Genomic DNA, 23,249 nt, shown 5'->3' on the forward strand with positions numbered 1-23,249 from the left:
CTGCTGATTAGCACTGTGTGTGTTCAAACGCAGAGCTCATGACGTTCTGTCTCTCCCTCTTCAGTATTTTTTTTTATCTTCCACTTCTTAAGAACGTTGACAATGAACCATTTCAGGACAGTTTATTGCAGTTAATTGGTTGTATTCTTCTTCCCAGAAACTATCTCTGACACACACACACACACACACACACACACTCACACTCTTGCTTCTTTTTTTTTTTTTTTGACATGACAGCGAAACCACATCGCTCTGGCTGTTCTTCCCTCTCTCTTTTCCTTCCCTCACCAACTGGTTTGTGTTAATATTCATGACCTGTATATGTTTCACAGAACTGAAAACACTTGACTGTCTGCTCCGATCATTTTCACCGGCTCTGCATGTGTGTGTGGTGGCGTTTAAGGCGCCAGGGGAGCGACAGTTCTTCATTCTGTATTTATACTCCTTTTTTTTTTTTGTTCCTTATCCGCTTGTCTGTATTCAGGGCAACACGCTGGGATTTGACAGTGAGGAGGAGGAGGGAGTTAGGAGAGTCTTTCTGGCTCTTCTTCTGAAATAGCAGACAGTGGAATTATAAATCACGGACTAGATTAGATTAGATTTGATTAGATTAAGTTTGATTAAATCAACCCTGTGGGGAAATCGGGTCATCTCTGGAGCAGAGAGCCGCCTGCAGCAGAAAATAAAAGCAAAAACAAAAGTGTGCAAATGAAAAGAGTGCGAATGGAAGATTGTGACCAGAAGATACTTGATTCATTACATAATAGTTTTGGGCACTGCCAGCTGCTTCTCCTATGGATGTGGGTCCATGCTCAGATCAGCCTGAACTTTTGGTAATCAAAGATTTGGATTATGAGATCATTTTGCCTTGATCTTCCAGGAAACAGTAGAGATGCGCGTAGGAAACTTGAGGGGCTATAACAGCCAAAACAGGTTAGAATTAAACCGCGGATGTTGCAGCCAAATGCTGCGCATGGAGACCACCAGGCCACCAGGATGCTTCAGGCTGTTTGTTTTGATCCCGCACTGCACTGACTGTTGCTTTGGCCAATTAAAGGATAATTGCAAACTCTGCCACTGGCACATTGTATTAGCTGCAGCGAATTAATGTTGTAACTGTCCAGAAAGCAAATATGAAACTTTCGACGTTTGCCGGGTTAATCCTCTCTGCACAATGAGCTGTTTGTGCCGAGAACCACTCTTCTGTATGACAACAGTGTGCTAGAGGGAGACAAACGTGGTGTAGCATCCTTTGCTCTTAAATCAGTGATCTCATCAGGTCAGTTCCCATATTTATAATCTGCAAGTTGCCTTATATGGAGATCTGCCCTCTCCCCTAACGTGTACAGTAGTGATAATCTAAGGCTAATAGTAATGAGGTCTTTATGGGTATGTTAGAAAACGAGCACCATTGAGTTGAACAAAACAAGGAAAACAAAATTGAAGACAGTAAATTTGGATTCACATGTACTTCCCCTTGGAATTTCGAGTGTCTTTAAGTTAGTCATTTCCTGTATTTGTGCACAGTGGTGCTTCCTGAGAAATTACCTATGAAATTATTTTGTTCTTGGTTTTTTTTAGATCTGATGTGTTTGTGTACTTTTGTGTAGCACCCGTGACCCACAAATCGTGATCCGATCCAGTCCTTCAGTTTTGGGATCCGTTTCACCCCTAACAGTGCTATATTAGGACTTGGAGTATTTGTGGAAACGACGTGCAGATGTAGGCTTCACCTGATGATAATTCCAAATTTTAATCTCCTTTCTCCCCTTGTTTTACTGGCAGGTTGTAAACCTTAATTTAACATTTCTGTAGTATTTCTGGAATTCTAGTCAACAAAATCTGTTTACAGATCTTACTTAATCCTCGGATATTAAAATACTTGCAGATCTCGACAGCTGAAAAGTGGATTCAGTGCTGGATTAGGTGTGTGTCTGTATATTAAAGCCCTGTACAGAAATATAATCCTTGCTATTAAGTCGCTGGAGGAAGGGCTGCGCGTTGTGTGTTAGTGTGAGTACAAAAACGCTCACGTCTCGCAATAGTAGATTGAATTTGTTCCTGGAGAAAACTGACTCATTCTTGTCAAACAACAGGTGAAAACCAGTTTACACACACACACGAGGAACAAGTACAGATTGTAACTTGCATGTCATCCTTGGGTTGCTGGTGAGGGGTAAACCTCTGCCACCTTTTCTCACCGGGGCCTCACTTTTTTCATTTTTATTCTCTCTGCTGTTTTTTTTTCCAGCTTTTCCCCATTTCACTGCCTTTTAAATTTCATTTTTTTTTTTTTCCCAATCTCTCTTTCACTCTGTAGCCCCCATATATCTTTTCTCTTTCTCTCTGGCCTCTTATCTTTCAAGGGAGCTTTTTTAAAATGACTCCCACACAGTTACTGTGATTTGTCTTACAAAAGCACAGGCTCTAAGCACACACACACACACACACACACACACACACACACACACACACAATTTGTCTCATGCATGTAATGAGGGCCTGAGCCCTTAAAACAAAATAGAGCTTGCTTACACACACATGCACCTTTGCACGTAAAAACACACTGCAGATACATTATGCTTGCAGAAAAACTTGGATAAGCACTGACACCATCTCGCATTCATAAACGCAGTGATAATAAACACAAGCTGAAACACAGAGGCCGGGCAGTGCTATCAAACTCAAAAGCCTATCAACATGTTTTTTCACGAGACCTTTTATTTGCTCCACGGTCTGTTTTTTTTTTTTTTCTTTTTTTTTTTTCTGCAGCGTTTTGTTGGGTCTGAGTAAGGGGGTTGCATTTTAAAACTCAAAGCTTGCATTTTGGGAATGAACCAAAGGGCATCTGAAGCTGTCAAAATGGGGCTCAGCAATCCCACATTGGGGGGGGACTGTAAGGCGGGCTCAGACAGACAGGCCGGCGATAAAGCCTCATTGAACACCCTGAATGTTTTCATGTGGAAGAACTGTAACTGAATAAAAAACTAATCAAGGAGAATCAGAGATATTTCAATTATTTGCAAGCTTCTAGTGATATTACTAAGAAGATGCCCCTGGGTTCATCACTGTTGTCATGGTCAGGAAATAATTTCCTGTCTGGCAGCAAAAGCCTTCTAATTTCGGTCTACAGGCGTCTCACTGGTCTCTTTGAGGGCTCACTAATGCCCTGTTGATATCATAAGCACAGCATGAATAAACACAAGCCGCTCATTAATTTTAATGAGATGAAATTGGCACAGTGGGGTGCCAACGTAAAAATGCCCTCCTGCCTGCTAACTTCTTCCTAACTCTGGGGGGCAATCAGTGGCCCCTCACTTTGAGAGTGAGGAGGCAGCAAAGGAGTGCAGGGCATCCAAAGATATGAGAGGCGTGAGGGGCCAAATCCATTTAGGACTCTTTACACCTCATAACAGACCTGACGTGAATAGGAAGTCGGCAATCGGTGTCTTCCTGTTCACTTCTCCTGGATTTTGTTAAAACTCTGGTTCTTCCAGACTCTTTGTGCCAAGAAGTCGGAGGCCACTTAAATTAAAGCTACGCAATAACCGAATGTGAATGATGCAAAAACATGCGCTAGAATCTAGAAAAGACCTGGCTATATTGCAACAGGTAAAGAAATAAGTGTTAGGTCTCTAATGGGTTGTACGGGCAAACACAGCTTCTTGGCAGTGCTGCTTTGGTGAATCAGTTAAGTGATAGAAATGATGTCAGTGATTTGGGAGCAATAACCTCCATTGTAATAATTTTGGAAAAGTTGTTACTTTTTACTAAAAGTCAGAGCTGTGTGACAACATAATCATGGGTGATTTGGCCAATAAGGGAAACATAAAGAAAAAAGAAGCCTTAAAACACATCCCTGAGGGACTCCACACCTTCCATAACCCCTTCAGAGTAGATCACAGTGTCGACACACACACACACACACACACACACACACACACACACACACACACTGTAGCTGCAGAAACAGAAACAGGCTAACCAAGCATTAAAATGAAAATTAACAATAATATTTCGCCTGTCAGTTTGTTGTTCTAATTAATAGTGTATGTGCACTGTTGCTGTCAGTTTGTGTTTACTTGCATCTATATTTTGTTTTTCCGGGTCCTTCTGGGTGGTTCTCGGTGGTTTATTATTACTTTTTTCTGCCTTTTCATGTGTGAGTGAGTGTGGAACACACACACACACACACACACACACACAGAAAGCAGGCGTTACTTCTCGTTGTGTAATCATTTCTATAAAGAGGTATTAGTGTTTCCTCCTGAAAGGAACACAGGGAACATTGTAGCTCAGCTGGGTGACATTTCTCTCCTGCTTTCAGGACACGCTGACTGCGGATAGACTAGTGTCCTGTTGGTTCCCCAAACATATTCGTATGAAGGAGGCCCCCGGTTTTTGCACACAGTTTACAAAGTGCCACATTTCTTTACACGATGGTTCCAAGTCCTTGTTTTTGCAGTTAAAGTGGGTTTAGTCTCTAATTGTACTAACTTGTACATAATGACATTCAGGTGAAATCATGTGTTCCTGACTTTCCTGGAAGTGCCTGCGATTATCTAAAAGGGGCAGTCCAGCACAGAACACCTCCCCCCTCAGCAGTAGGGTGTCACTTTAAACTCATATGGCCACCATACAATGTGAATGTAGTAATGCTTTTCAGTGTTCCACAGCTTTTTAAAAAATCTGTTGAAGTTAAAGGCATCTGGTTCCAAAAAGGCATAAAGTGATAATTTAATTTCTCTTGAACAGCTTGTGTAGTAACCAAGCACTTGGCAGCTCGATTTCCTGCCAATGAGCAGACTGGAGAAGTTACTGTTTCTTCTTCCAGGAGATTTTAAAATTACATTCTGCTTAACAAAGTGTGCAGAAAAAGACTGTGCCCACGCAGGTCTCACAACAAACTTAAAGGTGGTACCCTGGTTTTAATTTTTTTTCCTGTATTTTTCTTTTCTTTAAAGTTGCACTACGAAGCGAAGTTGGCAGCTTTTTGTTCTTTTGGACACCTGCAAGGACGCATTGACTTTACAGATGAAGGGAAATAAACCAGGCGCTTTTGATGAGGCTGCTCAAATGGAAAAAAACTATGCAAGGAGCGTTTCGTTTAGTGGTTGAAAATAAAGAGGGTTTCAGATTTGTCGCATGCATGACATGCATTTGAGTCCTGGTACAGGTGGACAGTCCCGGCTCTCGTTCTGAATTTCAACACTGAAGTTAAGTGTGTCAAAGTAAAAACAAATATTTGCTGTCTCCTGTCTGCTCTTGCTTCCACTTTTCAAACTGTCTCTGGGTGTCTTGCCCCTCTCACTGCCACTGTCTCTCACTCCTGTGCCTCTCTGGTGGGTTGGAAAATATGAATGAAAACACCCCCCCCTCCCTGTCTGCCCAAACACACTACCCCTATCCCCTGCTCTCCCCCGTCCTCTTCTTTTCCTCACTCTCTCCTCTGCCCCGTACATTTCTTTTCCTCTTGTTATTACGAGTCTTGTCTCTTTTGTTCAACATTGTTTGCACATTTCTGAGGACAGGAATTTAAAGAAAGGAGCTTTGGGGGGGGGGGGGGGGTAGTTATGGTTTTTCTTTTTCTTTTCTGTTTATGGAGCTGTGGGAGTTTGGAGAGGGGAGAGGGAAAGCAAACAGGGCAACACACTGAGAATGGTGTGTGTGTGTTTGATTTTGCATGTTGTTATTCACTATTGAGAAGTTTTCGTGTGTGTGCGCCTTTCAGTATCTGTTTGTGAACTTGGCAGTCTCTCTGTGTAAATGTTGTGTGTGTGTGTGTGTGTTCGATTGCCTGCAGTGCTTTAGAGTCACAGTGTTAATAAGTCTGCGTTATATCCATGACAACGGGCAGACTGTACTGCACTGGCATCTGAACCACAGAACAAAATGACAGCTCACTGTAAAACACACAGTGACACTGGCTTCCTGTGTACGGAGGATCCCTGGAAAAACAAACCTCTCAACCTGGAGAGTTACTCTACGAGGACGAGACATCGATTCCCCTTAAACTTTGACCTACAACTTTATGGACTCAAGAAGTGGCTCTTTAACTGTTCTGACCTTTTTGCTACAGCTACGAATCTGTGCACACGCACTGATTTATTCTTATTCAGGCTTTAAAATGATTCACAAACATAACTAATAAAAAGTTAACATCTCCTCCAACCTTTACACCCACAGAGGTCATTGTCCCAGGACCTTTTATTGATCCATCCATCCGTCCGTCCATCCATCCCATGGGTCTAAATACTACAGTGGGTGAAGGTGGTATTACCACTACAGTATTAGCCAATGTAATACATGTCTTTTGGTAGTTTTTAGCTACATAGGTCGAACCAACGACCTCCATAGACGACCTCCTTTAATGGAGGTTTTAATTCACAGAAGCTCTTTAAACCAGAAATATTCTTGTGTATACATACACAAAATACAAAAGTTCTGAAACTGACACAAATGTCCATGGTCTTGTGTCACAGTTCTCAACCTGCTGCCAGCCTGTTGCAGATGCTGCGACTCTCCTGGAGTCTCCCGTATATCAATAGTTGCTCCCTGATATCCACAAATTCCAGGAAATGTCCCAGAAATGTGATGTCTCCTCTGTTCTGGACCCGGGAGCACCTATCAGTGGTTTTCGAAGGGCCGGGAAGCTCTTTGAGGCGAATCGTTGCACCTCTAATAAAATCTTTGTAATTTTGCATCGTCTGACACACTTGTCCACTTGGACTCATGAATGAACTGATAAGAGAGAGTCTGGACAGACAAACGTGTAAACTTGCCTGGTTGGCAGAGAAATACAGCCGCGACACAGTTTTTTTTTTTTGGCTCACCATTAAACCCGAATTGGTTCAACTTTTATCTGGCTGTCAGTTGAATATTAAAGGATGCTTTCACTGAATGCAATAAAACTTCCTTCTGGCCACCTGGTCAACTGACTTTTAAAACCTTTACACCCTGGAAATGTTGACAACATTGATGGACAAGTCCACAACTGTGCTGTCCTAACACAATACAGTTAACTGCGGTCCTACGTTTGGGTCATATCCAATCCTTCTTTGCAAAGGGCCGATCAAGTCGTGCATTTTTTAAACATCTCTTTTCTTTGGGCGAATTGTTGTCATTCACTATGTCTTGTGAAAGTTTAAAGTTTAAAATAAACGAGGAGAGAAGCAAAAGTAGACATGAGGGTCAACTAGGACATTAGGAACTTTTTTTGACATTTGTTGGACATTTGTGGAGAAACATAACTGAACAGTTTTTGAGGAAATTGTGTGATTTCACTTTTGCACAAATGACATTATTACTGTTACTGTACACACTTGGCTCACATGTCACGTCATGGTTTGGGATTGCAAACCATAAATGACACAGAAATATCGAATCTGTCTTGAAATAATGTAAATGTAGCCACAGATCAACAGTGATATCAGGTATGATATTTGTGGTTGTTATGAACAGATATTTTTAAGCTTGTGTGGGGGGAAAAATCAAGTGGAATGAGAGAGAGTGAGAGTGAAATAAAGTTGGAGAGAGACGCGAAGCAAGAGGACACACTATAATGAAGCTGCATATCGCATTCATGAGTTAGTGCTTAAAATGGTAATTCCATGGATTCTTGTTTTTAAAAATGTGCTCATTACTGTGGAGTTTCCACACCGCACCTCCCGGAGATCTACTGTCAGTCAAACAGTGCGGGCAGCTCCTGGTATTACTGCCCAGAAAAGTTAGAGAACCTCCTCACACTAACTATGCCGCTTTTCTTCTGTCTTATCCCACAAGCAAACTCCAGATTCTGCTGGAAGAAAAAGAAAATGAAACATTCATTGTGTATTTTATTTATTTTCACCGTTTTCTGTAGCTGTGATTTATTTATCCCCCATCACCCCAAACCCCATTTTCCCAATCATCTGATTTGGTTTCATAACAGTGAGAAAAAGCTTTTAAACGACAAGGTTTTAAATGAATTCATAAATATGCAGAGAGAGAGAGAGAGAGAGAGTGATTTGCTTTTTGTGCGACCGAATACGACCGGCTCTACGTGGTGTGTGTGTGATATTTGAGGTGATTGCTGTAAAAGCAGCACAGGGGTGCGTCATCTCTGAAAGGTCAATTTGCAAATGATGTTTGTGTCTTTGGGGAGATGATTGATTTCACTGACATGAATATGACATGAAGATGACTCACTGCTCCCACGGATCACTGTACAACAATTTCTCTGTGTGTGTGTGTTTGGAATACAGTTACATTATTTATTTCACATAAATATAACAAAGATGACTCTCCGTGCTAAGGGATTTGCTGTGTGTGTGTTTTTCCATATAAATATGAAATCAAGCCTACTCACGTCTCCAAAGCGGCACTGTAACACTTCACCACTGTTTGTGTGTGTGTGTGTGTGTGTGTGCGTACACATATCAACAATTTATTAACATCTGTCTGGCTCTGTCAGTCCAATTCCATCTACTCTGTGGACGAAGCTGTGTGTTCTTGTGTGTCAGCATTGAGGCTTGTAGGCAGAAGTAAACAAGCTGTCATTGCTGCAGTCCCTTTCGTGCTTTTTATCCACCTGATTGCCAGTTTATTCCTATTATTTATGAACATAAACTTGGAAGCAATGGCACAGATAGTTGCTGCAGGCAAAAGCTGACTTTTATTAACCCAAACACTATTTTTCACTACTGCTTCATTATGTTCTCTGAGCTTGGATGGTTTGTGGATCTGCAAGTTTAATATTTTGGTACACGTTTCGACTTTAATAGACCAAATTACCCAACGATAAGCTTAGTCAGTGGCTATTAAGTGAAATTAATAATAATAATAATAATAAATAATAGTGTCCTAATAAATAAATAATAAATTCGTTCAGCATTTAGCAGCCACTGAGCACGATGATTGGTGGAAACCAAAAACGGAGCTAAAAGGACAGCGTGTACACAAACAGATGTGTGTATATGTCTTTATTTTACATTTGCACGATAGACACAAATGCCCACAATGTGGCATTGTCACGCTCAGCAAACCACCTTTTTAATGAAGAAGTAGAATTAAACCTGAGAAAGAGCCACTGTCAGTCGTTCAGTTATCCCACTTACCATTTTAATATTGTCTTTCAGCAAAGTACACTAATGATGACTTTGGGGTTCACTGTCTTGCCAAGGGACACTTCAACATGTAGGTAGGAGGACCGAAAGTCGAACCACTGACCCAGTTCTACCAACTGAGCTACAGCCACTCTACCAAATGTGTAACATTAACTAATCAGCTTAAGGCACAGCTGTAACCCATACATCCACGGAAAAGCAAGCTTTTTGCTTCAGATTGATCAGGCGGACAAAAAAAAAAACCTGTTCTGTTTGCTTTAAGTAGAAGTGTAGATGAGTGTTGGCCAAGTATTTTGGCATGTCCACTTCCTTTCCCCTCAATGGCCAAAGAAACATCTTCACTGCAGAGTTGGCAGCAAAGAGAAATATCAGCTGAGCTACAAGGGGCAAATATTCAGTGTCGGGTGGCACATTTGCGAAGAAAACAGCTTTTGGTAAAAAATAGTAAACTTTAAGTTATTGGTTGATTAGTGTATTAGAAGCTAAAATGCAGTGTATTTATTATATTAAGTAATAGCAATACAATACTACCATGACTCCAAATATTCATAAATGGTCATAAACAGATGGGTGGGTGTGTAGTGATCATCTGTCTGGTTGCTACTGCTGGCAAATATACAGCGGCAGAAAATATCAAATTGCCTTGAAAACAAATAATAAATTCTAAATAATTATTAATTAATAATTATTATTATTACTTATTGTTATTTATAATGATACAAAAAGTATTTCAGCCTCACGTTTGGTTAACTTGTCCTAAACGTTTAACTTTATATGTAATCACAAATCAGGCCATTTTTGAGTCGGGCCTACCAACCCTGACGCAACCCCCCCCTCTTTTGCTCCCACCCCTGCCCAAACATATTAATTTGGTCATTTATTTATTCGAGTAATTGCAACGATGGATTTGTAACCTTTGTTATTTGCAAAGACACACATCCTCCAGCACCACACAGGGCTGCCCTGGATGCTGGGGTGGGTAACCCTGTGCCCCTTCGGATGCTGGCCAGTTTCTCTCGCTGGGAGGGGGGGGCAGGATAAGGGGTCTGTTGGCACAACTCACTCTCTCTCAGTCTCTCACACACACACACCCACCCTGTTGCTGGTGTGAAAACCTGGGGAAGAAAGAGGGGGATTACAGGGAAGAAAGAGGACTAGCCGGTTTTCTCAGCCGTACTGTGACAGTGAGGTATTTCAAGAATGAGAGATTATTTCAAACACACAGACACAGTGTGTGGACACAAGACAGCGACACAAACTGTCTGAACAAGTGACTAACACGTTTATGTTTTTGGGAATATACCATTTTTATTTTTTTAATTTAGATGATACAGAGCGGTGTCACTGTAGATACTCTAAAACAACATATTTGTGTATGTATCCGAGATTTTTTTATTTAAAATTTTTGGTATTTTCAGCAAAGTACCCTGTGAGTTCAGGGCCGCCACAGCGGACCTGGCACAGTTTTTACGCTGGATGCCCTTCTGGGCACAACCCACCACAATCTCTGCTGGTTTTGGGAGCGGCACTGCACAGCTGGGGATGGGCTGTTGGGGGTTCAGTCTCTTGCCCAGAGACACTTTGACATGTGATCGGGAAGAGCGGGTGCGAACCTCCGGCCCTATGGTTGGTGGGTAGCCACTGTACCGAATGAGCCTCTGCTGCCCCCCTTTAATAATGTATGCGAGATAATGTTTTTTTTGTGGAGGAAACTCATTTCGTGAATTTGGTTTTGAAAGTCGGGCAGGCCAACAGAAATTCCCAATATGTGAGAAAGCGGCGAAATGGTAAAGAATTGAAAGGATAAGTTTGCACCCTGAGTGTGACTTTACGAGGAAAGTTGCCGCACTGCGAGGCTGCTGTCTCTTTTTAAACGCTGAATTACAACTGTCCCAACAAAGCGGTTTGGTTCAGGCAACGAACTCACATGGTCGGGTTTAGGAGGCCACGTAATGTCCTGGTCACAATAACAACAACAGAATGTTGTGTCCCACTGGACTCGATGTCCAGTCTCCTGTCAGGACGTCCTCTGCTGTGTAATCCATTCTGTAAAGCTGTATTTTGAATTCCTTATTGTGGCTTATTGACCAGTTTGGCTTTACTTTTTCTATTTGTCCAAACCGCTGTACATACTCAGCGTGATCATGAAGTTTGGTTTATTTATGAATATAGAAGTTGGAGAAAAATGAACAGTTGCTTCCCTCCTAAAATCAGTAGCATTGCATTGACACTATACTTTAAACTTTCATGTCACTGTGAAGCTCCTGAGTCTGCGAATGATGAAATTTGAATTATAGTGGAAGTTATTACCAGAGCGGTCTTTGGATGATTTGAAGAGGTGAACGTTTTCCCAGGTGATTCTCAACATTGCTGGCTGAAATGACATTTGTTACCGGCAGTTTTAATCAGCTCTAGCTAATTAAGTATTTCTCTGTTTAAAAAAAAAACAGAAAAAGGCTGTTTTGTTATGGTCGTGTGCTCTCAGACAGGCAGTCTGCGAACAGCAAGGTAGCTGCTGAGTGTAAATGAGGGATAAGTGGCTGATTGTGAACATTTGTGGGAATCTTTCGGTTAAATTCCACAATTCCTGCTCATTCTATCTCTGGCTTTTTCTTAATCCCTCAATTTATTGACAACTCATGTGTCTCTTTCTGTTTCCTACTTTCTGCCCCCTCCACCCTCCTTTTCTTTTTCTTTTTTTTCTTAATCCACTAAGCCTCGTATAAGTTTCCAGCGTCATTTAGAAGGACTTCCTGCTCCTCTCGAGTGATCTGTCAGGAGCTGGTGTCTGTTTAAATGAGACATGTCCTGTGTGGGCAGAAAGACAGACCGAGAGCCGAGTTCTGCCTACACTGGAAATGTCTTATGTAAACATCATCCACTTCATCGCTGCTTGAGAAGAGATTATTATTGACGTTTTATGAAAAGGAGGAAAGTGATATTTACACAGTGGTGAGAAACATATGGGAGCGAGCTGAGGAGACGGTTCGGCTGATTTCTACTTACCCTCGTACTTTGTTTCATCAAGTCAAATTGCACATCTTTCTCTCGCTTTCTCTCGCTTTTATTGTGTGTTTTTGTCCTTTACCTTGCAATTCCTTTCAAGTCCAAGCGTATATGTCCTACTAAAGAGGTCTAATGCAGCTGCCCCCTTCAGTTAGGGCTGAGTCCTGATTCAGTAGGTGTTGTGCATCTGGTTCCAAGTTGGTGAAATATTTGGATTTATGAAGCCGAGCATCCAAACAAATCCATTTCCGAAAGGGAAAATGTGGTATTTGCAGGAGGAGAGTTGGTAAAGACAACCCACAACTCCTGGTTCCCACTGGTCACATGTCAGCGTGGTCCTTGGGTGGTCACTTTTAGATAAACGTCTCAGAGTTACGGAAGCTTTTTTTCGTGAGAGAAGCATCACTTACTGTAGATGCTTTGGGCGGGTGGAGAAGAGGGACGCAGAGTATATCGGGAAAATAATGTTGATTATAGAGTTGAGCCGGACAGGAGGACAAGAGGAAGAAGAAGACCAGGTTCATAAATGCTGTAAAAAAGGGGACGTGCGATAACTTGGCGTAAAGTTACAAGATGCACCTTAAACTGCTGCTAGGATGAGACAAAGATCCGTCGCCTTGCTCCATCGTGCTCTGCACAGCCCTTTAAGTACGTACACAGCACGTAGCAATGCTGCAAAACACAGGAATAAAGCGGGTAAGTGCTGCCCCCAGACGACCGAAGGCTAGAAATCTGTGCTCGTTGGAGGAAAGTTTTCAGGTGTGTCCCCAGCTTTAGATTTCACAGTATTTATTTACATTTTTTTTTTAAAATTGTATTTCCTCAAAGCTGACAAAATGAATTTTGCAGTATGTCAAACAGTATGTGAACCTTTGTAACTGTACGGAGCAAGTGTACAAACGAAGGCCGCTGTTGGCGTCAAGTGTTCCTGAAATGATGAAAATATTCTAGTATTACATCTGTTCTCTTTAGTTTTTTGGTCTTTCTTTACTCGTCTCTCTCTCTCTCTCTCTCACACGCACACACACACACACACACAAAGCACCTGTCCTCCCTGTGCAGGCTCATGTAACATCCCAGTCAGCCATGTAACACAACAACAAATGCTCTGCAGTTCCCACTCCTCTGCTCCCTACAGGCACCTCCAGTGTACAGTACGTCGACTCAGAGCTTCTATTTTGTTGTTTTAAGAATCGGAGTCCCACTGTGTGTAGTTCCTCCTGATAAATATTTCATGGGGTGAACCATCAGATCAAAGCAAAACTCGGTGGTTGCATTTTTATTATTCCAAGGAGGGAACATCTAAATATTCCCCTTGTGCTGCTCTTCTCATTAGGACTCAGCAACTGTAAACAGAAGAGATTTGAAAAGGATTCTTAATGATCATTATTATTTATTTAATATCATCAACATTTAATTTAGCTACAATATTCTTCTCGTGGCTTATTGTGGATTTTAATAAGGTAAAAATTTCAATTGTTGATATATGTTCACTACTATGGAGATTTGATTTTTATTACATTTTTTTTCTCCATGAAATAATTTACTTTATAATTGCTGCCCGGGATCTTTTACTGACCATTTCGGACAACATCTGATAACAGAACATGGGCAATAAGTTGAGCTGGATAAAAAAATGGCTTGTCAAAAATCCAAGTGCAAATTCTTTTACCATAGAAATACATCAGCTTAGGTCTGACTTGAAGAGCCACGTCCTCCTCAGTCGTAATCTCAAGCGCATGGAAAACGCGTTTTCCTTTTGAATTGCATGGACTTAAAGTGCATGTCCGATGCGTAAAGTTTAGGGAAACAGAATATGTTTCATAATGCTGAGACAAACAAAATGAGTCCCACACACTTTACGAAGGTCGTCTCCTTAAGGCCCATCTACCGTACTGCTGTCTATGGCTTTAGTTTTGGGTGTAAATGTACATCAATGCTTTTAATCCTCTCTCTGATTTCCCTATATCAAAATATTTCTCTGCTTCGAGCTAAAAAAAAACTCCTCCAGATGACATCAATGGGAGGAGTTTTTCAGCATTAGTCACCTGGAGGAGCTCTGGAAAAGCAGGTTGACTCTGATTACAACTTCCGACTAAAGGCTCCTCCAAGTGATGTCATCTGGAGGCATTTGTCGGCCAGAAGTCAGAGGGGAAGTTGAATGGCTTTCATTTAGGTCCATCCTAAATCCAAAAGAAGCGTTTATCTTCATAAAAACACATACTGTGGAGCTGCAGTTGTTCTCAGCATTGACAGAAGACTCAGCACTTTATCTCTGCCTTTGTTCTCAAGATAAGACCTGAATAATGGGAGACCTGGTGCACACGGTTTTATTTACCTACATTATGTAAAATCTGTGTGTGTGTGTGCTGTACATGGGTTTGTGGGATACACGATACTTCTCATACTTGGAAGAACACATTGTATTCTGACCTCAATTGACTCACAGCCCTTTTACGTGGCATGACTTGGCGTTATCATGCAACGCCGCTTTCCTTTCATGTCTGACTTCGTGCTTTGTCTCCAAGCCTCAGATATCACATGCATGGACAAAGACGCACTTTTTCTTTTACGTGTTTCTTTTAAAAGTCTTTTTATACGGCTGTTCCCACACTTTCCAGCTCATCAGTAAGACGGATGGGGCTCTGTTTTCATACATTTGTGCATGGATATTATTAGATATGGTTTCATTTTTGCTCTAAAACTCACTGCCAGTCACAGCTAAAAGTGACCAAAAGTCATAAAACTAAATTTAATAATGTCTATATGAGAATAAACAAAGCTAAGAATATCATAAAATCCAACAGCCTTGTACTGACGTTCTAACATATACTTGAAGTGATATCCTCTCTATGTATTGTCCTTCTTGTTGTAAAATAAACCATGAGTTGATCCCAGGTTTTGTCCGAAGACATTCTGCACCCATTACCTTTTTTTTTTTAACATAACCAGGAACGTGGTGGTGTGTGGTGAAATGGTCCCCGTCAAATTAATGCGGCCGTGCTTGAGTTCCGTTTCCTACAAACTGCAATAATCGGTGGATGTGAGTGAGAAACAATTGTGATTTTTTTTAAATGCCAAACAATGACACCTGCTTTGAATGCTGTCACACAATTAAGTCGACATTATATGCTGTTATTAGAACCGTAGCTACGAGCCACTGGGTGCTCTAATAAAAAGGGACAGTACAGTCCTGGTGTTTGATCAAAGCTCTATTTGTAGAGGTTTCCTTTACAACAAATGGGCCCGGAGCTGAGTGGCACAGATGGGGATAGAGTTGTACTAACACACTTTTTGATTTAGATCTTTTTTATAAGCTATTGAATATCACCAGCCTCATCCTTAAATAATGCAATAACACCACCCACTAATGTAATAAGACACTGAAGTTGCTTTAATGTTACATAACCAAAACAAGCAGCCCAGTGTCTCCAGTTTGAAACCTATTCTCCCCCTGTGTGTGTGTGTGTCTTTGTCTTTTTCCTTTCTCTTCCTCCAGTAGCTGGCCAGGCCTGTTTGCCCAGTATCATATATCAGACTGATACTAGGCCAAAACAGGGTTCAGTTTCCTCCCCGTGTGTCCCCACAGACTGATTAGTAGAATTGTCAATATATTGCCGATTCCACATTTGCATCCATTGCTTCGGCTCTGATTGATTTAGTAATTATTTTTTTTGTTCGTGTGTTTTGCTCATCCATAGAGCGATTTTCATGCTTTCGCTAAAAAACATCTAACAAAGCAAAATTAGAAGTTGGAGGAAGCGAAAGGGACGTGAGATAACGTGATGGGAGATGAGGAATCAAGGGAGGAGAAAATGTGGTCAAAAGGAAACATCATTTCATCATGTTTGCTCTTTTCTGGGGGAATCTTACAACCTTTTGTGGTACTCGGTTGTTCTTAATTCCCCCCTACGTCCGTCTGTGATTACAATATTTATTTTTTTTTTTTGGAAAATATTTTAATTTCTTATTGTAACTGTGCTGGAAACACATGTAAAATGTCATTTTAGTGAGCGTTATGAGTTAAATAGTGGCAGCTGTTGCGGTGATGATGATGATGATAATGGGGAGGCTAATGATGAGAATGATGATCACAGTGCTGCTGGATGTGCGGGCAGTGATGGGGGAAGTTGATAATAACTGCGTTGTATGATAATGAGGTGCTGAACACAGGAACTAAACGCAGAGCGAAATGTTTCGCTGTTCTGATCACTGACACACACTTGACCTTTCCACACAAATGTCACGGCTTCGCCAGACGAACGTGTGAATAGTAGGTGTGAGTAGAGCCGTTTTAGAGAAATGGTGTGGGTGATCTATACCATATCAGTTTCACCCAGATTCCTGTGTGTGTGTGTGTGTGTGTGTGTGTGTGTGTGCATATTTTGTCTATACAGTGGCAATTGCACTGTCTGTAATTTCCTGGTTTTCTGCATAAACTGGTCATGGAAAGTGACGATATCGTAACCAGAGTCACAAATACCAACAAACACAATATCTCTAAGCTGAGGATACACAAACAGTCATGGTCTTTCATGGGTTTAGTGAACGCACTCATTATTCATGCAAAGTGATGGTGGGTGAAATGTAATGGAAAGATTGAGAAGATTCAAAACTGGTAAAACCTCCTTTGGCAGCAATAGCCTCAAGCAAGCACTTCCTGTAGATGTGATTTAGACCTGCACCAATGTTCAGGAGCAGTTATGGACGATTCTTTCTCACAAAACCGCTTCAGCTCAGCAACTTTCTTAGGGCAACTAGTGTGACCGGCCCTCACGAGCTCTTTGTACACCGGGTCCAGGTCAGGGCTCTGACTGGCCCACTCCAAGAGGTGGATTTTGTGTCTTTGCAGCCATTTTGTCAAATAAGTAGTAAACTGCACCTCCACACAACCCCAGGTTTGCTAACACCTGACGCATAGTGACGTGTTGCCGTCACTTTTTCTACCATCACTTTGTGCGTTTAATGCAGTGGCCTCCAACATGTTTCCCAGTAGCTCGCCAAAGGGTTAATGAATCCTACAGAAATTAGAAAACTTAATTAGTCAAATTTGAGTGGCCACTCTGCAAACCAACATATATTAATGGGTGTCCCGTCCCCCTTCTTACACAAAACAAAACTGTGACTATTAGTTAACAGTGCGCTGCTGTCAAACTTGATGAGTCCGTGGTGATCGGTGTTGCCACCTTAGCGACTTTGTCACTACATTTAGCGACTCTCTCTTAAAAAAGCTACAACCGACAAACATAGTGACTTGTTCTTGTGTTCTCGTAGACTTTTGCAGGCTCTGGCCTTAAAGCGTGCATCATTCTCAGCCTTCTCAACGAGCAGCGGGTGCTGCTGTAGGCCCCTCCCCCATCCCAAAGCTCTCCCAGGCGGCCCAGTTCTCGTGCAGCAGCCCCTCCAGCAGCCCCCATCTGCAGTCAGAGCAGGAGATGTTCTCCACACTGCAAATGAAATACATACAAAAATCTTTTTTCTGATGTTTTAATGCTAAACATTTCGTAAAGGTTCAGGAAAACAAAATCAGTTAGTTTGGGTGGAAATAAGCTATGAGAACAATTATTTAAAAACATGAGTAGCTCTCGGCCATTTACATTTTGTAGCTCTTAGGGGAAATAGGGTTGGAGACCCCTGGAATAATGGGTGTGTTTAATGAAGACACGGCAGATCACGACTGTTTTATCACTTCCCAAACGTTGTGTGTGTGTTGACATTTCTGACTATGTCGAAGGTCAGAGCACAGTCTACGCAGGAAACAAGGATATCGTGCCAGTACTTTTTCTTGCACTTAGAGCATCCACACGATTCATGCAGGCCTGTGCGTGTATGAATGCGTTTGAGTCTTTATTGGTTCCCAGTGGGTCGAGCAGAGTTCCTGACCCCATTTCCTGCTGTTGTTGACATAGAGACATTCAGGCCTGAGGCTCCAGAGACCAGACACTGCCCGGAGGAGCTTCCTGTCACTGCTGCCTACAACCACTCATTTTGTCATGGTTTTAATGGTCTTTTTTGTTGTTTTTTTTTCTCCGCGGTCTTATTCGCTCTTTCTGGGCCACAAGGTCATGACCTGACTGTAAGGATAAGTCCCAGCCATGCGAAGGGCTTCCCCATAATTCCTGCTCTAAAAGCATGTACTGTGCAGTTTCAACAGCTGTTTACATGCAGAGGACAATGTCAGTCATTGTAAAGACGGATGGATAAAATAGCAATTTAATGATGTTGACTCCCTGAAGAGGGAGGATTTTGCAAGCATAAAATAAAGCAATAGATGTTTTTTATCAAATCACATGGCTGTTTGGTCATATTGCATGTCCCTCTTACTTTGCTTTGGATTGGGAATCTGTCAATGTGACAGAAAAAGAAATGCCAGGGAGTCGAGTTAATCTTTCCATTTTAATTGCACTAAAAATCCCTCAAAGTGTTCATTTAAAATCTTTAAGGAAGAGAAGATCAAAATGAAACTGCTGATGCAACTATGATAAAATTGTTAAAATCCTAATGGGCTGTTTCATGTTTGATGCAAATGCCATAACCCTCGTTGAGGTTGTGCTGCCTTGGGATCAGATTGTACTCATTTAATGGCTAACGATGACGTCCCACGGGGCCCAATCGCTGTTATTGCTTGGCCAATCAATCAAGACCTTACTTTCTGATGTCTTGGAGCCAAACGTAGAGATTTGTTTATGTGTTTCGCAACCACGAGGTTAAATTCCCTGTGTCTGTCTTTGCGTTTGCTCCAGGTGGCAGCCGGCGTTGACGCGCGGTCTGTCCGACAACAGCCAGGAGAAGGAGGGCGACAGTCAGCCTTCCCCCAACCGGCTCTACAGCTGCTACGACCTGGACGACCTGGATGTTGCCTGGCTGGAGCTGGTCAACCAAGAGTGCAGACAGATGGGTGAGTGCTGGATGACTTCAGAGTATTTGTTGATATTTATATGGTTATGATCACTATGATGTTTGTACTTTGCCTTCACTTTTCTTTGCTCATGTTATTCCCACCGCTCGTCTTTTATCATCACCTCTTTTCTCCGCTCTTCTGCAGTTTTTCTGTGCCGTTCTCTCTCCTCTGCTTTGCGTCATTTTGCCATGGTGACAACTGCTGACCCCGAGCATCTCTCCCATCTCCACCATTTTACTTGCTATCTGATCGGCTCCTTTCAGCTAAAGCATAGTAATTGTGTTTCTAAATCCCTGCTTGGTTTTCAAGCCTTATTTCAGGGACACATTCTCCTAAAGCACACACACACACACACACACACACACACAGGCTTTTCCTGCAGGAGGAGCAGGGTGTTTCTTATAACCTTCAATGATACAGACCAAACAAACAGACGGTGGATTGGCTCTGCTGGGTGAGGCCCAAGATGGCATGATTCAGCATTTTCTGTCTCCGTCCACTGAGTACTGTACACATACTGTGAGGGTTGATATGGGACAAGCTGTGACTTTGATTATTTAAACACATGTTCAGGTGGTTTTAAAAGGTGAGGCTGTTTTTATTGAAAATATTTTTTTTTTGCAGTTATTTGGCTCAGAGGAAACTTGTCTTGCTGGAAACTAGGCCACTGCAGCAGCACAAGTGAGAGAGAGAGAGAGAGAGCATTAAAGAATATACTTTAAAAGTAGAAAATTAGGGTCATTTAGGGTAACATTTTACTCGTGTGTGTGTGCGTGTTGGATGCCGTGTTGCCTTGACAAATAGATAAGTGCAGTCATGAGCACATAGAAACAAGTGGTGCATATATGTGTACAGCTCTCACACATACAAACACACAAAAAATCTAATAAATAATATTATTATCTAATAAAAATCTAATAAATATCCAAATACCCAGAGAACAGATTCCTACACCATACACATTCATGCAATATGTGTGTGTTTAATATCTATGTTGGTATGTTTCGTTTTAAATCCAAAGCAGCCACCATCACAGTTTGTAGGAATGTTTCTCTCGATACTCTCTGATTAACACGAGTCCGGCCTGGCGTAGCTCTTACCTTTCTGGATGGACCTTCAAGGTATCTCAGCAGGGGCAGGTTTCTCTCCACTTCACGGTGCATCTTCTTTTTTCCATCCATGCTACATCCCCGGGTTCCTGTTCAAAGGCAGCATGGTCCCTTCTGTGTTCTAACACAATCTGAATTGGCGCTCTCCATCTTTATTCAAAGCTGCAGCTCAGGTTGCACATTAGCCCTGCTGGCAACATGCTGCTCAAGAATCGGCAAATAAAGTTGTTTTTGTTTTATTTTTTATTTCTGGGTGGAAAGGGATTGAGTGGCATAAATAATAGAGACGCAGGATGCTCGGCTCCACTTAAAAAAAAAAAAAAAAAAACTCCCAACTGAGAGCTGAATCCTTCACATAAATCAATAAATAATCATCAACTACAGAATCCAGGACGGCAGATTTTTTTCTTTACTGTCGCATGGAGGATTCAAGCGAGCCAATGTGACAGAACAATAAAAAACCCCGCTTCTAAAAATGATCCCCTTACTCTTGACATTTCCCATTAGAAATTGTGCCTGAGCAAATAGTTTTTATCCACAGCCACAATTCAAAATGTTGTTATTATTATTATCTCTAAAATGCTCTTTCAGTTTTGTTTTACAGTTATACGAAGAGTCATTTATTTCAGAATAAGATTATTTTTTTTCCCATACTGGAGTTTGCGCCTTTCTGTTAGCCCCCTTTTGTATGATCACTGTAATCTCGTTGCATTTAATGAGATAATAATATGCCACTGTCCTGGAAACCAGACTGTTTATCTTTCCGCTACCTCCGATTCTTTATTTTTCACGAGCATTTTCCACTTAAATTCCGTTTTCATCAACTATTAGCCAGCCTTAGAGCAAGGCATTACTTTGAGATGCAAATGGGGCAGGAATACTCGATGCTAATGTCGACACACATCGCCTCGGTGAACTGAGCCGTGGGCAAGAACGGCAAATTTCAATGATGTTGGCTTTGATAGTAAGTAGGCTTTTAGTGATGGAGATCATGTATCGTTTGTCTGCTTTTATGTGCTTTTGCAAGAGTCAGCTCCACATGCTCTGAGATCCTGCAGCTAATTTTCAGCACATTTCATCTGAAGCTGTCCCAGTGAAAGCACAAAGTGACCATGTGAACCAGGAGCTGTGTGCATTTCCAATTAAATTGCAAGACGACGTGTTCCCGGCTAAAAATAACAGGAATTTGGCAAACTCGCTCGCTCATTTTGAGATTCCCATTAGCGGCTTCTCATTATGGTTATGATAACAAGAAGTAAAAGATACCTCAGATTGTTGACCCTGTAACTCAGCTTTTAGTTTTAATTGCTTTGCACAGGCTCAGTTCTTACTCAAATATTCATTCCTCGTCCCAGCGGCAATTTCTCAACTAGCGCTTTCAACACAACCGTGAGAGATGATCTGCACTGAGGCACTCAGACAAAGTTAGTGCCTCGGTGCAGATCCCTCGTCATTCCCTCCTTCCCAACCTCACCACGAATGGTTTCAGTATTTTACTCAGCTCTGAGAGGATGGAGAAAAATGACTTTTACTTGTCTTCCCTCCACCAGCCATACCCGAGCTGGACGAGCTGACAATGGAGTGTGTTCTGGTGGAGCTGGAGAGCATGTGTGTGGAGAAGATGCAGCAGGCCATCGAGACGGAGGAAGGCCTGGGCATCGAGTACGACGAGGACGTGGTGTGTGACGTCTGCCGCTCGCCCGAGGGAGAGGACGGCAACGAGATGGTGTTCTGCGACAAGTGCAATGTCTGCGTCCATCAGGTGAGGAAATCTCAAACTTTTTACACTTCAGCTGCTCTCATCAGAGCTTACTCACATTAAAGACACAGTTCGGTCCCTCCAAATGTATTTGCTAGTAGCATAAAAGTCCACAGACAGTGGCAGTTTTCCACATAGCGCCAGTGACAACCTGAGCCTCGAGTGCTCTGCTGTGTGTGTTGCACCTTGACACACAGTACTAATTATTCTGTCAGGCCCGTTGGCACCAACGAACCCTCAGCGTCATCAGACACTGGATGGAAATAGTTACCTCCAACCGCAGACTAAATCTCACGTTGGTCTGTGGCCAAAAATGCCAGTCACGACCAACATGTTGCAGTCAGTTCTTTGACTTACTTACCCACTTTCTTTCTTGTTAGATTTAGCTTCATATCTCCTGTGTGTGAAATCAAAGAGAGGAAAATGCTAGAAGCTAAATCCTCTCAGCACCAAATGTGATTATTTTACATCTCTTGCATACATTCTGATTTAAAAAAAAACAACAAAAGTTTATTTTTGCCGTGCATCTCTTCGGTTTAGCATTTACTGACTTGCCTGAAACCCTCTGAAGTTTGTCTGTTTACAGTATCAGTAAATTTCTGCCTTATTCATAGGTAGATGACTTGAGTCATAACACGAAGAGACTAGCTGAGAAGGCGTTTATGTGGGGCTTTTACACATTACAGTGTAGTCTTCCTCATTTTGGGGGATTGTTGTGACCTACGATGGCCCAAAGCATTGTAGGTCTCTTTCTGAAATACTGTGATGCATGTCGAGATTTGTATTCGTCTGTCACAATAAAACAGCAGGAGCAAGTGAAAAAAACGACAAAAACAGTTACATTTTCCAAATCAAAGCAATTGTGTTTCGGTGGGAATAAACTGAATTGTTCCGAGAGTTCTCAGTAATACGCATGCACGCACACACACGCGCACACACACACAATTTTACACACTTTTGTCACGCAAACAGACAAGCGAGCCTCTTTCACTACACTAACATCGCCACGAAACGTGCTTATTTAATCTCACTCGCTGTGATTCTTTGAGCATTTCTAACAGATGTGAGTGCCACAGCCTCTGTTAGAGTAATTGGCCTCATCTGTTGTCCGTGCACGACTCAGATATTCCCCAGTTGTGTTTGTCAGTAGAAAAGGGTTTTTTCAGTTGATGACTTTTGTTTGCGTTCCACCATAATGTTGTACGCAGTGCAAAAGTGTTTACCCCTGCTTTCGAGCTGAACGTCAGGGGCTCTCCATCAAAGTATTTCTTCTTTTCTTAAGTGAAACCATCATGGGTTTCACTTGATGAAAGCAAAGGTCTCATCAGCAGTTCCGATGGAGGTGCACAGGGGCAGAAAATGTAAATGTG

General features: G+C 42.0%; 1 protein-coding gene across 2 annotated transcripts in view; it reads left to right on the top strand.

Annotated features, from left to right (window-relative positions):
- The window catches only part of jade2 (jade family PHD finger 2), a 175,653-nt gene that overhangs the window by 70,273 nt on the left and 82,131 nt on the right, over positions 1–23,249 (top strand). For both annotated transcript variants that reach the window (XM_067492162.1, XM_067492161.1), the window contains exons 5-6: positions 18,854–19,008; positions 21,671–21,882. In XM_067492162.1, coding sequence (XP_067348263.1) covers positions 18,854–19,008; positions 21,671–21,882 — 367 coding nt within the window. The remainder of the gene's footprint in view (positions 1–18,853; positions 19,009–21,670; positions 21,883–23,249) is intronic.

The sequence above is a fragment of the Channa argus genome, chromosome 22 (genome assembly GCF_033026475.1).
Source record: "Channa argus isolate prfri chromosome 22, Channa argus male v1.0, whole genome shotgun sequence".
NCBI lineage: Eukaryota > Metazoa > Chordata > Actinopteri > Anabantiformes > Channidae > Channa > Channa argus.